This window comes from Anolis carolinensis, chromosome 6 (assembly GCF_035594765.1).
Source record: "Anolis carolinensis isolate JA03-04 chromosome 6, rAnoCar3.1.pri, whole genome shotgun sequence".
NCBI classification, from domain to species: Eukaryota; Metazoa; Chordata; class Lepidosauria; order Squamata; family Dactyloidae; genus Anolis; species Anolis carolinensis.
The window spans coordinates 27,767,541-27,787,030 of NC_085846.1; the positions used below are offsets into that span (position 1 = coordinate 27,767,541).

Here is a 19,490-nt window from a genome sequence, read left to right on the forward strand (position 1 = left end):
GTACCCTTAACAAAAGCTCAGCCTCAGTTCAAATCCTCACAAGATACTTACATATTCTCCAATGTCTCATCGTCCATTGGCACAGCCAGGTTTCTCCGAGCAATGAGGGATTTTGTCAACGACACTCCTTCAATGGAACATTTCTGTGAGTTCTCTGAAAACAAGTACAGGCAGTCCCCAAGTTGCGAACATGATCAGTTGTGTAGGTTTGTTCTTAAGTTGAATTTGTAAGTTGGAAAAAGTACATTTTTTTCAGTGGATTCACTGGGTGGGAATGTGGGAAGGTCACACAGATTAAGGCCCCTTCCACACAGCTGTATAAAATCCTACATTTTCTGCTTTGAACTGGAATATATGGCAGTGTGGACTCAGATAACCCAGTTCAAAGCAAATATTGTGGATTATCTGTCTTGATATTCTGGGTTATATGGCTGTGTGGAATAATAATATACTTAATAAACTTTATTTCTACCCCCATCACTATCTCCCAGAGGGACTGGGGGCAGTTCACAATAATAAAAAAATGCAAAAATAATAACACAAAAGCAGTAACAACCAACATACTGGTAAACATCACACAACCCTCCTGGTTAGGATCAATAAAATGCAGCAATAGCTGCAGGTATAAAGCAACTGCAATCAATATCAGTCCCCTTACAGCTGAATAAAATCTCACATTTTCTGCTTTGAACGGGAATACAGTAGAGTCCCACTTATCCAACCTTCACTTACCCAATGTTCTGTATTATCCAACAGAGTCTGCCTCAACGTTTTTGTAGTCAATGTTTTCAATAGATTCAATTGTTTTGGTGCTAAATTTGTAAATACAGTAATTACTCATAATGTTACCTTGTAATGAACTGCTTTTTCTGTCGATTTGTTGTAAAACATCATGTTTTGGTGCTTAATTTGTAAAATCATACTGTAATTTGACGTTTAATAGGCTTTTTTCTTAATCCCTTCTTATTATCCAACATTTTCGCTTATCCAACGTTCTGCTGGCCCGTTTATGTTGAATAAGCAAAACTCCACTGTATATTGCAGTGTGGACTCAGGTAACCAAGTTCAAAGCAGATACTGTGGGATTTTGCAATTCTGGGTTAACTGGCTGTGTGGAAGGGACCTCAGTCTCACCAAGTGCATGGTGAAAAATCTCTAGAGTCTAGGTCCTCAAATATATTAATAAAGGGATTCTAAACATGGTCAAAGACTTGCCAAAAACTCATGTCTTCAGTTGTATACGGAAGGCTTGGAGAGTGGGGGCTAGCCTAATCTCCCTTAGGAGGGATTCCAACGTCGGAGGGCCACTAATGAGAAGGCCCTCTTTTTTGTCCCCACCGATCACACTTGAGACAGAGGCAGAACCAAGAGGAGGGCCTCCTCAGTAATCTTAAATTCATTTTATTTTATTTATTTATTTACATCATTTATATACCGCCTTTCTACCCTAGGGGACCCAAAGCGGTTTACAACATACTATACAAACAATGAACATAGTGTTAAAATGGTCAAACCCATAGCATTTAAAACATCTCAAGTAAAAACAGATTAAAACATTGCAAGTAAAACAGTTAAAATCACACAATCTGAAAGCGTCGATCCAAGGCCAATCCAATGTCAATTCTTCATTACACATATGGTCCAATGCCTCTTATTGCTGTTGAGTAAAGGCTTGGTCCCACAACCAGGTTTTTAGTTTCTTCCTAAAGACGATGAGGGAGGGCACAGATTTGATGTCACTGGGGAGGGAGTTCCACAGCCTGGGGGCCACTATTGAGAAAGCCCTGTCTCTCATCCCTGCTAAGTGTTCCTGCGAAGGAGGAGGGATCGAGAGTAGGGCCTCCACAGATGATCTTATATTCTGGGCAGGCTCGTAGGGGGAGATATGTTTGGACAGATAAGATAGGCCCGAACTGTTTAGGGCTTTATAGGCCAAGGCCAGGACTTTGAATTGTGCCCAGAAGCAGACTGGCAGCCAGTGGGGCTGGTGTAATGCGCCCTGTACCAGTTAGTAATCTGCTCCAGTTAAAGCCCGTACCAGTTCATAGAAAGAGATGCGATCTCGAAGATAGGTTGGACCCAAACTGTATAGGACTTTATAGGTAACCTGCACTTTGAATTGGGTCTGGAAACTCATCGGCAGCCAGTGGAGCTGCTTTAATGGGGGAATGGTAGGCTCCATATAACCAGCTCCAGTTAGTAATCTGGCTGCTGGCCTCTGCATTAACTGCAGTTTCTGAGCCATCTTCAAAGGCAGCCCCACATAGTGTGCATTACAGGTCCAGAATAACATGAAGGTACGAGGCACCAGTGGCGCAGCATGTTAACGCGCTGAGCTGCTGAACTTGCAGATCAAAAGGTCGCAGGTTCGAATCCGGGGAGCGGAGTGAGCGCCCTCTGTTAGTCCTAGCTTCTGCCAACCTAGCAGTTTGAAAACATGCAAATGTGAGTAGATGAATAGATACTCTGGCAGGAAGGTTACTGCGCTCCATGCATTCATACCGGCCACATGACCTTGGAGGTGTCTATGGACAACGCTGACTCTTCAGCTTAGAAATGGAGATGAGCACCAACCCCCAGAGTCGGACAGGACTGGACTTAATGTCAAGGGAAAGAAAGAAAACCTTACGTATTTTTAAATGCTATACAAAAATATTCCCATAGAAGGCCCCTTTGGATGTTACTCACCGCTTCTCATGACTATTGGAAAGGTCACCAGGATGGAGCCAGCTCCCAGAAACAAGAAAGCAAACCTCAGAAAGGGAAGGGACCTAGGGCTGTTGGACTTTTTTGTCCTAACTATGGTTCTAGAATTGCAGCAGCAACGGTTTTAAACCCTAAACTAGATCTGGCAGGTTTTTAAAAAGATAACTTGGCTGTAGAATATGGGCCGCTCTTTGAAACAAATGGGATTTTCTTTGCAGGGTTTTTGCCAGAGACGTGTATGGCTCCCTTTCAAAGCTTGGCCTGTGCTGCGTTGCCTAGCAACAGCTTGAGAAGGATGGCTTCTAAGCCTTTAAAGCAGGCCTGGGCCAACTTGGGCCCTCTAGGTGTTTTGGACTTCAACTCCCACCATTCCTAACAGCCTCAGGCCCCTTCCTTTTCCCCCTCAGCCGCTTAAGCGGCTGAGGGGGAAAAGGAAGGGGCCTGAGGCTGTTAGGAATGGTGGGAGTTGAAGTCCAAAACACCTAGAGGGAGGGCCCAAGTTTGCCTAAGCCTGTTCTAAAGGCCATGAGAAATAAAAATGGCGGGGGAAAAGGCTCAAAAATATTGGGGGGAATGGTGCATCTATACTGCAGTTTTGACACCACTTTTCACCGCCATGGCTCAGAGCTATGAAACCCTGGGAGTTGTAGTTTTACAAGATCTCCTCCCTTCTCTGCCAAAGAGTGCTAGTGCCCCACCAAACTACAACTCCAAGAATTTCCGTAGCTGTTAAAGCGATGTCAGACTGCATCCTTTCTACTGTGTGGAAATATGGTGACTGTCCCTTTAAATCCCCCCCCACAAAAATAGAGGCGGCCTCTTTTATCCTCTCTGTCCCATAATACTCCTCTTCCCCATTGAAGATGGCGGCTTTCAGTAGCTCTTGGAAAGGCGTTTGGAAACTTGGTAAGAATGGATTAATATTAGGATTATTCTTTTCTCTTTTAATGTTCATCAACAATTGCACTCTGTATATGTTTTGTTTTCATTCAGCCTCGTTGGGATCGAATGTCTGCTTCTTGAATTGCAAGGCATTGTCCTTTTAGGGTCTAAACGCCTTAAAGGCACCAGATCCTGTCTGATTTTGGACACTAAGCATAGCCAGCCCTGGTTAGTACTTGGATGGGAGCTCACCAATGAATACCAGGTGCTGTAGGTTGTTATATTTCAGAGGGAGGAGATGGCAAAACCACCTCTGAATATTCCTTTCCTAGGAGCCCTTCCACGCAGCCATATAACCCAGAGGGCAGAAAATCCCACAATATCTGCATTGAACTGGAATGTCAAAGTCTGATCTGAAAGAAAACTGGCTAAAGATGTTACATTGTTGGTATATAACGCCAAAATAATTAGCTGTAATGTACAAAAATTTAGATAATAAATGCTGGAAATGCAAGTCATACGTAGGATCATATTACCATATGTGGTAGACATAATTATTGGAAAATGATACACAGTGAATGTAGAGTATCCAATAAAACCAGAGCTCTATCTACTAGGAATGACTGATACAGACAGAATGATAGATTTGAATAAAGACAAACTTTATATATACTTTACAACCTCGACAAGGATAACTCTAGCTACGTATTGGAAAACAGAGGTTATACTAACAAAGGAACAGTGGTTAGACAAAGTTCTGGAAATAAAAGACATGGATTGACTTTCTTGTTAAAGAAGAATACGGGCAGACTCTTGAAGATGACAGACTGGTCGAGTTTGGAAGAATACGTAAAAGCTGAATATATCAAGAAGTAAAAATGAAAGTTACAGGAAAGGGAAAGAGATTGGACCAAGTTAGGCTGAAAAAGAAACTGAACGAAAGGAAGAAGAATGGAAGTCAATAGTCACCCCTACTCCTTCCACTACTTCCCCAACCCCTTCTCTTCCCCCCCCCCATTCCCCCTTCTTCTCCCTTTCCTATCCCTTCATTCCCTGAAAACATTTTCCTTTTATTATATAAATTTTGCTCAATAAAAATTTAAAAGAAAAAAAGTCCATACTGCCATAGATCTCAGTTCAAAGCAGATAATGTGAGATTTTATTCATCCATGTAATAGGGGCCTAATAGAATCTTATGGAGTTCCTGGTATTGTCATCAGTTCAACAAGAACTTTTAAGTCAATCGGATTTAATTCATTTCCTCCAGATATTTCTTATTCATTCGTGTATTAATGTCTGGCCCATTGATCATTCGCATTCACACAGATAAATACATTATAATGTAAAAGAGCAACCATATAAAACATTGCACGATTTTTGTTCCTAAGTTATCAATGTCATGTCCTAATTGGCTCTGTTATAACAACATGGGGGAAATTGATTAAACTGCCAAAACTTTGTTTTTGTGGGACATCCCACAGCACATTTTGCTATAGTTTTTCAATGAATATCTCGAGTCTCAACCCATTAAACCTAGTTTGTGGCAGCCACAAAAATAAAGCTTTGGGAGTATAACAACTACTTTCAAAGTAATTACCGCACAATTAAACAAGAAGTAACACTTTCAAACCAGGAACAGAACATTTTTCAAATTTTGTTACATAGTGTTATAGAAGTACTACATAAAGTAATTGGTATACATGTCTTGCCTATCAAAATTCAATACTAATAATATATAACATCAGAGGTAAAATTATTTAAAGAGTATCCCCATAGCCATCAACTGCAATATCAACTTTAGTTGTGAAATGATAGCCACTAGTTTTATCTACACATGTTCTGCATTTTTAAAATGGTGCTATTTTATTTTATGTTATATGTGTTGATAGTGATTGTTATAATTTTATGTGATATTGTTTTATGCTCATGTACTGTTTTATGTTGTGTGCTGCACCCTGCAGTGCCTTTGTAAGCCGCCCCGAGTCCCTTTCTTGGAGATGGTGGCGGGATAAAGTGTGTTGGTGTTGTTATTGTTATTATTAAGTTTAGCCTTAGTTTTCATTGCTGTCAAGGTATTTCTGGTTGTAAATTTGTTGGAGGTGTCATTCATAGTGTTCTATGCTTCTTTTAAATTTTTCAGACCATTCATCCAATCACTGTGGCCCCTTCCACACAGCTGTATACAATCCACATTGAACTGGATTATATGGCAGTGTGGACTCAGATAACCCAGTTCAAAGCAGATATTGTGGATTATCTGCCATGATATTCTGGGTTATATGGCTGTGTGGAAGGGTCCTGAGTGTGCATCAACACTGTAGGAGTAATACAGTTTGACACCACTTTAACTGTCTTGGCTCAATGCTATGCACTCCTGGGCGCCATCGTTTTACAAAATGTTTAGCCTTCTCTGCCAAAGGGTGCTGTCACCTCATCAAACTACACATCCAGGATGCAATAGCAATGAGCCATGGCAGTTAAAGTGGTGTCAAACTGCATTCATTCTATAATATAGATGTAGTCTTAGACAAGACAGATGAAGCTTGGAAGGGTTTAAATGATCTTTAAACCAGAATAACGCATGAGGAATGTTAACCAGAAACAGACAGTCCAGATTTCTAAGAAATCCCTTTAACTTGCCCTGTGTAAATGTGCAATCAAACTTTCTATGTATGTCTTTTGTGTGGCAAGGAAAGATCTTGCCATGCCATTTACTATATTATGGCTTAATTTCCAAAAGGATAGCAACTGTAATCCTTTGCATTAAGAACAAAGATAAGTCCTTCAGGACTTCTGTCTTTATTATGACTTTTTATGGATTATTACCCAATTGCTTAGAGGAAGTAATAAACCTTAACTGAATTGAGTCTGTTGAGAAATATGCTGTCATTTTTGAGAAACTTAAGTTCTCCTTCTGACTCAGTTGGTGAAACATTTTTCTTAATTATTTTAGATACCCTTTGCTTATCCTTACAATGGTTAGTATATTCTTCCCCCAGATATGTATATCGTATATGAAACATGGACTTCCCATGGATTTGTGTGACAGGATTATGATGCTTGTCACTTTATGAATGACATTTATATCCCTATTATTTACATATATACTATTTGTATGAGTCTGCTTTTGTCCTCTCTAGCATGAAGTGTGTCAGGCTGAGAAAGACCGATCCAAGGTCCCCTGGTAGGTCTATGACATTCTTGTCATAAACGATTCCCAAAATAGATTATCTTTGCTCTGTGTGCTCATATTGTTGTTGTTTTTACTGCTCCAGGTTGTCTGCCTATTCTACAGCATATCCGCCATGGCTCCAAAGCTGTCACCCGACATTGGAGAGAGATGAACTTTATGCGGCAGAAACTAATGGCAGTGACAGAATACATACCTCCGAAACCTGCAATCCCTGAAGAATGCATTAAACCCCCTGCCACACTTATGGAGGAGGTAATAGTAATGCCCACCTACTCTCCTTTACTTCTGGGTGGGCTGTGGTTATCTGAAGGTCTGCTGCAGTGAATTTGTCAGAGATTTCTCATATTTGTTTTTGTGTGTGCATGTGCTTTCAAATCACCTGTTGGCAACCTCATTAATTACCTAGGGCTTTGTTAGGCAAGAGAATAACACTATGTAACAAAATATGAAAATGTTTCTATTCCTGGTTTGAAAATGTTATTTCTTGTTTTATTGTGTGGTACTTGCTTTGAAAGTGGTTGTTCTAGTCCAGAACCTTCATTTTTGTGACTGCCACAAACAATGTTGAGTTGGATCAGACTGTGAGATATTCATAAAAAAACTATAGCAAAAAGTTTAATACATTTTTCAAAGTTTTATGATACAACCAATTAGGAAATGATATTTATAACCCAGGAACAAAAATCGTGTTGCATAGTGTAATCAGAGGTAGCTTGCTTATGCCCTCCTCTGAAGTACAGCCTACAGCATTTAGTTATTCCTCCTTACACATAGTAACTAGACCTGACTGTGTTTTACTTCCAAGATAAAGAGGAGTCATATGCCTTCAGAGCATTTAGGCAGTCAGTTTGTCATATGAGGATTGAATGAAAAGTAATGCCTCCACCTTCGTAACTCCTGAACAGATGGCAGTACTGGTATGCGGCAGGTACTGGCTTGTTCAGTAGACTCTCCTCTACAGTTCAATTTGGCGGGAAGCCTTAGCATTGAACGGTTGTGTTGTTAAAGTGCGAAGTATGATTGTGTTGATGTGAGTACTGTGTGTCGTTGGGTGAGTAAGTTTAAAGATGTTGAGGTGGGAACATCTGACTTGCGTGACAAACAAAGAGTTGGATGTCCTGTGACAGCAACCACTGAGTCACAAGCAAAAGGTTGACAGATTGATTCAGGACTATTGTCGTATCACTCAGAGAGAAATGTCAAGCATAATCGGCATTTCACAATTATCACATTATTGCTTTGCCTGGCTATCAGAAGATCTATGCACGATGGGTACTGTGAAATGCTGGTTGCGGAAACAGAGTGTCGACTTCTTCTGTGACAGCTTCAAAAAACTTGTTCATCGTTGGCAGAAATGTATCCAATTGTCTGGTGATTATGTGGAAAAGTGAATAGTGGTAGTTAAAAAGCGCATTCTAAGGATTGTGTCTGCGTTTGATTTATTAAAATATTCCAATCCAAACTGAAGTAATGAAGGTGGAAGCATTACTTTTCATTCAATCCTCATACTCTCACAGTTTCTTAGTAGGCATTATCAACTGCAATGTGTATTATGTAATTTCTGTGTGATTTAAGACTTTATTTTAACACCAAAGTTTGACACTTTGGGTACTGTGCTAGTTTTCTCTTTATCTATAAAGCTTCAAAGGACTTGCTTCAGGATCAGTGTCTTCAGTTTTGTTCTTAGACCCTAGCATTGGGCAGAATGAGAGACCAAGCTTGTATATTATCTTTCAAAATGTGTATAAGATTATGTTTAGATTAGGCGTGGGCAACCTTGGCCCTCCAGGTGTTTTAGACTTTGACTCCCACAATTCCTAACAGCCGGTAAGTTGGCTGGGATTTCTGGGAGTTGAAGTTCAAAACACATGAAGGGCCGAGGTTTGCCCAGGCCTAGTTTAGATGGTATCCAAATAAGTTGTCAAAAATGTCTTTAAATGCTTTATATCAATGTTGGGCCTATCAGGATAAAAGAAGGCCCCTTTTCATATACAGGGGACATGTAAGAAAGCAAAAAGCTACTGGTCTACAACTCATATGCTAATCCAAATAAAATTAAAGCTAGATCTTGGAGTGGTACTAGAAATAGTTTGTTGGGTACTACGAACAAAAACCTGGATTGCAAATATTTTAATATAAGGCAGAAAGAACATTGTTTGCTTACACATGAAAAGGATCCTGCATTGAGGAAAGATTGGCTTTGTTAGAGATGCTGAGTTAGCCCAAACATCCAAATTAACCTGGATTTTAAAGGATAATTGAATTGAATAATTTTTGAATTTATGGACTTTTTGAGCTATAAGAAATCTAGTAATATAATGATTTGTAGATCTAGTAATTCTGATAAAATTATAATTGCATCTATAATGGTAGGGTAATATAGTTTATTATGAATATTACCTTATTTCATTACAGTTTGAATTGGGATAGTACTAGTAACAGTTACTGTTTGATGTTTTCTGTCAGGGATTTGGAAGCTTTTATCTTATGATTTTGCTTCTTCATTTTAGTTCTGAATTATACTGTTAAAATTAATAAAAAAAATCAGATTAGGCAAAGTGCTATAGATGCCTCATGCATCAGAAGCAACCCAAAGCCTGAAGGTTTAAAGGTTTTGTAGCTCTTTTGACTGGCAAAATAATATTACAACTGCACACAGCCAATACTGCTTTTATTCTTAGTTTGACGAAATATTCTGTTCTGACATATCTCCATCGAAACAGAAGTGTAATCTTTGCCCTTGAGAAGACCTGGGATTTTGACCAAATGTCTATCCATATTTTAGTAAAATGATTCGAGTCACAAAGGAAGAAAAAAATCAAGGTCCTTCCTTCACAATGTGATAAACCTTTCACTTTTATCAGATGTTGCCTGTTCGGTGTACAAGAACATTTTCCAGAAAAACGTAGATTTCAGTTTAGTTCTAATGTTTCTCTGGATGATTCGTTCCCTTGATTTAAAACATTGTTTTATATAACCAGGAGGAAAAGACAACAATTTTCTAGTTTCCCAAGTAAATATATAGACAGTTTGTTGCAATGATTAAAATATATCAAGTTGCAACTTTATTTTACTTAGAACTATAATCTTACATATCTGTATATTACACATGTGTCTTACACTGTAGAATCTACTTGGAGCTTATTTGGTCTTCATTCATTTCAGACTGAATAACTAAAAACAGAATTTCTTCTGTTTCTTAGGAAAATGGTTACACGCGGCTGTTGCGTCGGCAAGTGGAGCAAACATTCCTTGAGAATAAAATGATTGCTGTTTGCCAATATAACTACATCCATGGAAATGACATGATACTGATGAGGCATCAGCTACGGAAGCACAACATCCATGTCAAATTTTTCCCCAATGAGGTATAGTTTTTATATCAATAGTTTTTATGCAGTGAAATATACAGGTGTCTGTATTCTTTGGAGTGGGGAAACCTATATGCAGAAGATAATGTAAAGAAAACAATTACGCTTTCAGTGTTGTCTTCAGATATTTATCTCGGAGGCAGAAGAGCACAATCTGATGTTGCTGTAGCATTCTCTTAGAAAGGGTCCATTTACCATTAAATTTTACTGTAGGCTAAATGTAGACCTTTCTAGCAATGAGTTACAACTAATGCAGTTCCTCTTTTTTTCTTTTCTTTTTTTGCTAGCGGGCACATCAAAGCAGTGTCAAAATTACACATTTTAACAATGGGATATTTTCCTTGCAATGAGAAACATTTTCTGATTACTTTTGCAATATCAAAATCTGAAGTCTGGATGTTTGCTTAAGATAGTGTTTTGATGGTATTTAAAGATGATGTTCACCTTAATCCACCTGTCATAAGCAAACATATCAAACAAGATAAAGTGCCCAAGACTCTGATGCTCTCGCTTTCCTCCTCTATGTCATTTTTAACCTATTTGTCTGAAGCAGGAGTGTTTTAAAAGCTAGCACAATGTTTTGGTTGGCCTAATAAAGTTATCACTATGTTGTGTGGTTTGGAATTTGTTGTATTTTTCAAAACACTGTAATGAATAATAATTTGAAGCCAAGTATTTCTGAAAAGGAAAGTTTCAAGCTATTCCTAATTTTTTTCTGGTCTATTTTCTCAGAAAAAAACTAGGAATTTCTAGGAAAAAGAGATTTTGATAAAGGCGAGTTTTCTCTTGATAGGGTCTGTTCTTCTTTAGACTATATGTACTCAATTATTTATCAAATCATAATTCAGGGCTAACCAGCATTTGCACTCAAGTTATAGAACATACCAGGGGAAGTAATTTCTCCCGACCCTTGCTAGCTGCTGTTTGGGACCCCTTATTTTACTTAGATTGAGTCTTTGTTGCAACTGAAGGCTCTTTATAATGGAAATCATTACATTTCATCTGCAGTCCTTTAAAACTTTTGGTTCAATTAGAGATTGCAATTTCTTCTTTTCTTGGCTGCTTTTGAGCCAAACTAGAATTCATCTTCGCATATATTTTCTTGGGGTTGTATTTTGGAGGATGGGAGGTAATTTTTGTTAATTTCCTCCCCCTTTCTCTAGTTGGCTTTACAGAATTGGCAGACCCTTTGGGACGTCATGAGAGGCTCTACACAAGGTCTGATGGGATTGAAGGCATTTCCTCTTTCTCCATTATGCTCAGGGCAACCTCTGCTAGATAAAAGAGCCTTCGGTCCTTGAAGGGACACCATTTTGTGGTTTAACTGGTGTTATATTGCCACTTTTCCAGATTGTGAGACCTTTTCTTTTGGATTCCAAGTTCAAAAACCTCTTGCCTCTCTTTGTTGACCGAAATCTTCTAATGGTGAGTCCAGAAACAAAGGCACAAGAAATGTTGAGAATCTTGAAGAGAATGCCACAAATTGTTCTTCTAGGTAAGTGTTGAGACCTCTTGCTCTGGATTGACAAATGTGATACAATTTATATCTGGAGAGCTTAAAGTAATCTTTGAGTTTTTAAATTAGAAATTGGCAAGAAATCAGAGAGGAACAATGAAGAGTTTAAATGGCATTGAGAGAAACCATCACTTTGATAACAGAGAAGAGGTTGCTTGAGTGTGAGAGATGGGAGAATGCTTTGAAAGGATATTTGAGCCCCCTTTAATAAAACCATAGTTTCAAGTCGAGGGAAGTAATAGTCCCACTATTCTGCACTAGCTAGACCTCATTTGGAGTATTGCATTTAATTCTGGACATCTTGTTTTAGGAAGGATATAGATAAGCAGGAGCAGGGTAAGAGAAGGGCACTCGGTTAATTAGAGATGAGGAGAACAAAACATGAGGAAAGGTTGAGTGAACTTGGGCACATTCAGCCTGGTGGAGAGAATACTGAGTTATGAAATGATTGTACTCTTTACATATCTAAAAGGTTGTTAAAGGCCCCTTCCGCACAGCTGAATAAAATCCCATGCTATCTGCTTTGAACTGGAATATATGGCAGTGTGGACTCCAATAGCCCAGTTTAAAGCATATAAAGTCAGATTTTCTGCCTTAGTATTCTGGGTTATATGGCTGTGTGAAAGGGCACATAGAAAGAAGGGTGTGGGTTTCTTCTCTGCTGTATAGAATTACAGGCATTTAAATCTTCATTTTAAAATGTCAACACGTGTGTGTGTGTGTGTGTGTGTGTATTCTGAATCTAAAACTGGCCAGTGCAATATCAGCAATGCTCTTGTGTGTTATTTTACAACTCTGTGAATGTTACCCATGCATCTTTTTGTCTAACCCTTCCAGGAGTTTATGTTGACAATGCAATCCTAAGCCAACAAGGTTTCACCAACTATGCCAAGCTGCCTTCCATGGTGACGGCCCAAGGAGAAGTAGTGGGCGCGCTCTCTCTCCTGACATCTCAAACCAGTACAATTTTGCAGCGTGGCCCAGCTCACTTGGCATCTTTGTTGGACCAATATGTTAAACAGCAGAGTAGTGAGGCAGATACATCAAAGGAAATGGGAACTCCTAACAAGTCGGAAGCTTCTTGATGAACATTCTTCAACTTGAACCTGTGTATTGCATGTTTGTGAGAAAGGAGTTCAGTTGGCAGGACTGACTTTTTAAATATCGGTTGGATTGAGAGAACGAGAAAGAGATAATGAATGAGGGATACTGGAGTCTAGATTCTTGTCTGAATATTAGATTATCACATAACACATGTCTACACTGTTTTATATGACAAGCCATAAAGCATGGAAACAAGCCAGCAAATTGAGTAACCCATTGGAAATATATTTCAAATCACAATAGACTCACAATGACGAGCAGAGAAATACAGTGCTAAACCTGACATTTTTTTTATGATAAAGCCTTCTGAACTTTATATGGCATAAAAAAAATATGCCATATGTCTAAAACTGTAATATTAAATATTTTTAATGAACCTGTTCTGTATATTTTTGTGCTGGAGAACTGGTATTCAGGAAATAAGATGGCTGCCTCTCCTAAACCAAATAATAATTCTGCAACCCAGTTCTGTATATAGTTTGTTAATTTAAAAAAATGAACATGCAAGAATTAATGTGACTTTAGTTCTTAAAATAGAAATTGTTGCCACCTGGCAAACCTCCTCTCCAGTTAGGGGAAAGGTACTGTCAAACAGATCCAGAAACATGAGCTACATCGCGGAATAGAAGAAAGATGCAAAAGTGGTCATGATTAGGTGGAGACGGGCAAAATTTGGTGAAATTATTTGTTTGGGCTACAATTTCCTTGGATTAAATTGGGCAATTGGATCTCTGCTTCTAGTAGAAATGTTCTCCATACTCCCTGGAGGTCATTTCAGAACAAAATAATGTTTAGAGATCTTTCATGGCCACAAAAATAACCCCATCCCTATTCTTTTTGGGGTCCCCCAACTGGTCATTGAATCAAATGACGTAGCAAAAGCTGTAGCTTTATTATGCATGAAGCAAGACGTTTATTTATTTTTTTCTAACAATCTGTCTTGTGTAATATAGTGAAAAGCAAGATTTTATAACAGTATGCTCTGAACTTTCTGGGTAATCCAAAGTGTATTTGAAGTGGTTGTGATTATTCAATGGAGAAACAAAGGGACTTTGTATATGATAGGCAAACATACCCTCATTCGTACCTATCTTTCAGAACAACACACATTTATGCTACTCAGATAAACACTACAAACATGTTGTAGAGACAGAGGATGTTATTACTTCTGGGATAGAAACTCTTAGTCTAATCAAAACAATTATGACTATGGATCACAAAAGACAGCATATGCAAATAAGGTAAAAAGGCATCTCTTCTAAGATCAAGTTGTAGCCAAATACATCAAGGCTGTGGAACACTTTGTCCTCTCTATATTTCCATAAAGGCTGCATTCCATTATCCCTGATTGTTAGCTATGCTGGGTGAAGTTGAGAGTTGTAACAAAAAAATCTGGAGTGCCAAATGTTCCCCATCCCTCATACAGATAAAAGCAGTTCTTGTTTTGACCCTCTTGCATTTTAGCAAGAGAGCCAAAGTTGCTTAGTGGCTTGCACTTAAAAAATTATCATTCAATGGTTTATGAAGTTGTGGATTAGAAGTACTGTGTGCTCCTTCCTCCCAACTGCTGTTTATGAAACATTAATCTCAAAAGATGTAGTAGTGGTTGGATGGAGTTAAGTATTTTGACTTGCCTTCTAATTTGACAAGGGCAGCTCTGATTCATTCTCTGTCATCCCACCTTTTCCCCTGTTTTTAAAATACCTCACTTTCTCTTACTCTCTGCCTCCTCACTTGCTGCAAACTGAGTTCAAAATGCAGCAATAATTTCAGTTTAAATGACTGAGCAGAGGGGAGAGAAGGCAGAAACTTGCATTTCCTATTATACTCGAGCAAAAGCAAACTGCTACAAGCTCTCCTAGCTTGTGTGTTCTTCCACATTAATAACGTTGTGTAACAAAACTTGAAAAAACAAGTTTCTGGATTGAAAGTGTTATTTCCTGTTTCATTGTGAGATATTTACTTTGAAAGTAGCTGTTATACCCCAGAAACTTTGTTTTTGTAGCTGCCAGAAACTGTCGAATTGGTTGACACTCCATAAGATACTCATTAAAAAACTATAGCATGATGTTCTGCAAAAACATTGCAATTTTTCATGTTTTTATGATAGAACCAATTAGGAAATAACATTTCTAACCCAGAAACAAAAATTGTGTTACATAGTGTAATGTTCGCTACACTTTAACCTTGCTTGGCTACACAAATCCCAGTTTCCTTTAGTTAAATGTTGGTAGATGTGTTTTGTCATATGACACCATGAACAAGAATGCTATTACAAGGTGGCTCTATAAACTGCAACGTTTTGTTATAGACTCCACTGGTTTTGGTTTCAGGAGCCTTCTCAATATCAATATCCACAAATGCTAAAGTCCTATTATAGACAATGCCATAGTAAAGTAGCATCTGTTATATAAAATGACAAAATCATGGAAGGCGATCCCGGTCAGGGTTGGCTTGATGTGCCTTCCTCTGGGCACATTTCTTCCTTAATTCCTCCATTCGTACCTCTTCGAATTCTGCAGCACTACTGGTCACAGCTGACCTTCAGTTAGAGCGCTCAAGAGCCAGGTCTTCCCGCTTCTCGACGTCTATGCCACAGTTTTTAAGGTTGGCTTTATGCCCATCTTTAAATCTCTTTTCCTGTCCACCAACATTATGCTTCCAGTTCTTTAGTTGGGAGTATAGCAACTGCTTTGGAAGGCGGTGATCGGGCATTTGGGCAATGTGGCCAGTCCAGCGGAGTTGATGGCATAGGAACATCACTTCAGTGGGGGTGATCTTTGCTTCTTCCAGCATGCTGACATGAGTCCGCCTGTTTTCCCAAGAGATTTGCAGGATATTTCGGAGTTAACACTGATGGAAACTTTCCAGGAGTTGAGTGTGACGTCTGTAGACAGTCTACGTTTCGCAGGCGTATAGCAGGGTTGGGAGGAGAATCGTTTTATAAACAAGCAGCTTGGTATCTCTATGGATGTCCCGATCCTCAAACACTTTCATTCAGAGAAATGCTGCACTTGCAGAGCTCAGGCAGTGTTGTATTTCAGTATCAGTACTGACTTTTGTGGAGAGGTGGCTGCCAAGGTGGCGGAAATCGTCAACATTTTCTAATGTTACACCATTAAGCTGTATTCCTGGCATTGCAGAGGGATTGCCTGATGACTGCTGGAGGGGCATTTTGGTTTTCTCTATGTTCAATGGGAGGGATAGGTAATACTCCAGAAGCCAGGAACAGAATTCAAAATGATCTTAAGCGGATTAGAGAGGTGGATCGAAACTAAGAAAATGAAGTTCAACAGGGACAAATGCAAGATGCTCCACTTAGGCAGGAAAAATGAAATGCAAAGATACAGAATGGGGGACGACTGGCTCGATAGCAATACGTGTGAAAAGGATCTTGGAGTCCTTGTGGACAGCAAGTTAAACATGAGCTAACAATGTGACACAGCAGCAAAAAATGCCAATGGGATTTTGGCCTGCATAAATAGGAGTAGAGTGTCTAGATCCAGGGAAGTCATGCTACCCCTCTATTCTGCCTTTGTCAGACCACACCAGGAGTACTGTGTCCAATTCTGGGCACCGCAATTGAAAGGAGATGTTGAGAAGCTGGAAGGTGTCCAGAGGAGGGCGACTAAAATGATCAAGGGTCTGGAGAACAAGCCCTATGAGGAGCGGCTTAAAGAGCTGGGCATGTTTAGCCTGCAGAAGAGAAGGCTGAGAGGAGACAAGATGAGGGCCATATATAAATATGTGAGGGGAAGTCATAGGGAGGAGGGAGCAAGCTTGTTTTCTGCTGCCCTGGAGACTAGGACGCAGAACAACAGCTTCAAACTACAGGAAAGGAGATTCCACCTGAACATTAGGAAGAACTTCCTCACTGTGAGAGTGGTTCAGCAGTGGAACTCTCTCTGCGGAGTGTGGTGGAAGCTCCTCCTTTGGAGGCTTGATGGCTATCTGTCAGGGGTGATTTGATTGTGCTTTTCCTGGATGGCAGGGGATTGGACTAGATGGCCCATGTGGTCTCTTCTAACTCTATGATTCTATGATTCTATTTACCCTGCAACATGAATGTAGTTCGACACCATTTTAACTGCCATGGCTCAAAGAGTGTGGTGGAAGCTCCTTCTTTGGAGGCTTTTAAGCAGAAGCTGGATGGCCATCTGTCAGGGTTGCTTTGAATGCGATTTCCTGCTTCTCGGCAGGCGACTGGACTGGATGGCCCATGGGGTCTCTTCCAACTCTATGATTCTAATGAGAAGCCAAGCTTCTCATATGCTTTTGCAAAGATGTTTCGAGTGGCTTGCAAGTTGCAGGTCATCTTCTGAATGTGCACAGACTACGTTATCATCAGCATATTGGAGATGCACCCTATGATTCACAGCACTGAGGGCTAACTGTGCAACCCTAGACATTTTACTCCAAAGGCACCCCATTTAGTACAATGGGGATGGCTTCCAAGTTAGGATGCGGGAGATCACGAATTAGACGCCACCCTGCAGTCTGTTGCAAATAGATACCAGGGCGAGTGGAGGCGATTTGCCTTGGGCAGGGAGGGATCCAAAGGCAACTTCTGGCATCCTGGGGATGCTCAGGAAGGACCCAGGAGCCGGTCCTCCAAGAGGCAGGGTGGCAATGGCGAGTCAAGCGCCAAGGAGAAGCAAATCGGATTAATTCCAGAAGAGCAGCGAGAGGGAGAGAGCCAAGCGGGCTTTTCTCTTTCTCTTTTTTTTCCTCCTCTCGGCTTAGTTTAGCAGCTGCTTCCTGGTTCCGGTTTGCAGCCTCAACAACAGCCGTTGCTGCAGGGATTGCAAAAAGGAGAGCGACCCAAGCAGAGCCGGATCCGCATCTCAGCGCAGGTAGGCGCAAGGAAAGCTGTCAGACCCCCGACCCTTTTGCTGTGTGGGTTTGGGGAGGGCATCCGTGCCCCTTGCCATAGAAAAAGCACAAAAAGGGAGCCTTGCTTTCGACTCTCCCCCCAGCGGCTTGGCAGAACGGGGAAGGCAAAGAGGAGCTGTCATCTTCTATTTTTAATGGGGCAAATGTGGCAACCTGTCAAGAGAGAGAGGAGAGATCTGGAGGAGTGGGAAGCAAGGAATGGGGAGGATAGGAATGGTGGGAAGGAAGGATTTCTCCCCCAATGGGTAGAAATATTATATGATCAAGATAAACGTGTCCTCCTCCCCCACCACCTAATAAAGGATTCAAAAGGGAAATCAAGAAGCATTACTGCTGTTATTTCTGCATGCCATAAGGCATAAATCTGCAATAAATCTGCAGATGATGAGATGCATGGGATATTTGGGAAGCATCATGTCCATGGCAATCGGGGATCTCACTTACAGGAGATTGTAGGCCCATGGGGAAAGTCTGCATCCTTTTCAACATATATAGGGGAAACAAGATTGATTTTTGGCTTCTGGGAAAGAGAAGAGAAATGACTAGGTAGCGGATGTTGACTGGAATATACATTGCATCAATGAAGTAGCCGAATGCTGGGAGATTTTGATGAGTGGCCAAGAGGGAGAGAGTGGAAAGGGTCATCGGAAGGATTTTGCCACACTGTGAAATGGGAGAGCCTGAAGTTTTGACGTAGAAGCAGCTTGGCACAGGGGGATGGCTGCCCTGTTGCACAGAAAGGGAATCTGGGTTATGGGTGAGTGTTGACGGAAGAGTAGGTTGCATCTTGTTCCAGAGCATTCGCAGAAAAGTGGTTGGTCTTTTGCAATAGGATTAAAAACACCCGGGGAGGGAGGGTGGAGGGGGTCAAGGGTGGCTTCTTGCAGGAAAATTGACAGCTTGGTGAATGGCTGTAGCTCAGTGTCAGGGGTAGTTTTGGAGTCAAAAAGGTCCCAAGTTGGTCGAGATATAGGGAATGGAAAGACTCTGTATGGAGCACCTTCCTTTATTTTCTTAGGGACAGTAAGGGAGCATTTCCCAGACATAAATGAATGGCCGACAACCCAGTTTTTGAAATGAATTTGCACAGGGATTACTGAAGGAGTGGCTTTCAGATTCATATTCAAGACTGCCACGTGCAACAAAAATGGCTTATATGTGTGAATGAGCTATTGGAGAGTAAATGCCACAGATACTCTGTGGTTTGGGTGGAATTCATTCATACATGGAAAACACATGGAGTCCATACATTTGTGAACTTACTTTGGATGACCTGAAACTATATCCATGGGAAAGGAATACATTGCAGTGGTCATTAGATGATATACAAATTGTGTTGTCGAAGGCTTTCATGGCCGGGATCACAGGGTTGTTGTATGTTTTCCGGGCTGTATGGCCATGTTTTAGAAGTATTCTCTCCTGACGTTTCGCCCACATCTATGGCAGCCATCCTCAGAGGTTGTGAGGTACCTCACAACCTCTGAGGATGCCTGCCATAGATGTGGGCAAAACCCACATGGCCATACAGCCCGGAAAACATACAACAACCCCGATATACAAATTGTTATTCTGAGCTTCTGTAAAGGTTCAGTATTCCAGTTGTCAAGGGATGGACACGCATATGTGAATCTGCTCTTATTCCACTTTGTGGCCCTGAAATGACATTCTTTGCCGACAGTGTTTGAGGGAAACTTTGGAAAGAGATTCCTACCTTCCCTTCCTGTGCTGATCATTCAATTTAGGAATTCTTCCTATCAAGTATGCTCGACAGGAGTACGTGTGAAAAATCTCTTGGAGTCTGCATGGATAACAAGTTACACATGAG

At 40.4% G+C, this 19,490-nt stretch overlaps 3 protein-coding genes across 9 annotated transcripts in view; 2 read left to right on the forward strand and 1 right to left on the reverse strand.

Annotated features, from left to right (window-relative positions):
• lrrc46 (leucine rich repeat containing 46) overlaps positions 1–3,128 on the reverse strand; it is a 39,652-nt gene extending 36,524 nt beyond the window's left edge. For 3 of the 5 annotated variants that reach the window (XM_008113441.3, XM_008113440.3, XM_008113439.3), the window contains exons 1-2: positions 2,689–3,126; positions 52–154 (exon numbers count right to left, since the gene is read on the reverse strand). In XM_008113441.3, the coding sequence (XP_008111648.2) occupies positions 52–154; positions 2,689–2,698 (113 nt within the window). In that variant the 5' untranslated portion in view covers positions 2,699–3,126. Of the gene's footprint in view, positions 1–51; positions 155–2,688 lie in introns of all 5 variants that reach the window. The other 2 variants (XR_009999769.1, XM_008113438.3) reach the window with 2 other exon arrangements.
• A 332-nt stretch (positions 3,129–3,460) lies between these two features.
• mrpl10 (mitochondrial ribosomal protein L10) lies at positions 3,461–13,148 on the forward strand. Its single transcript, XM_003222485.3, has 5 exons — positions 3,461–3,612; positions 6,864–7,033; positions 9,985–10,149; positions 11,503–11,647; positions 12,506–13,148. The coding sequence occupies exons 1-5, from the start codon at positions 3,570–3,572 to the stop codon at positions 12,751–12,753; spliced, it is 771 nt and encodes a 256-aa protein (XP_003222533.2). The 5' UTR covers positions 3,461–3,569; the 3' UTR covers positions 12,754–13,148.
• Positions 13,149–13,298: 150 nt separating this feature from the next.
• The window catches only part of osbpl7 (oxysterol binding protein like 7), a 51,838-nt gene continuing 45,646 nt past the window's right edge, over positions 13,299–19,490 (forward strand). For all 3 annotated transcript variants that reach the window (XM_008113436.3, XM_008113435.3, XM_008113437.3), the window contains exon 1: positions 13,299–17,625. The gene's annotated coding sequence lies outside the window, so the exon portion shown is untranslated. The remainder of the gene's footprint in view (positions 17,626–19,490) is intronic.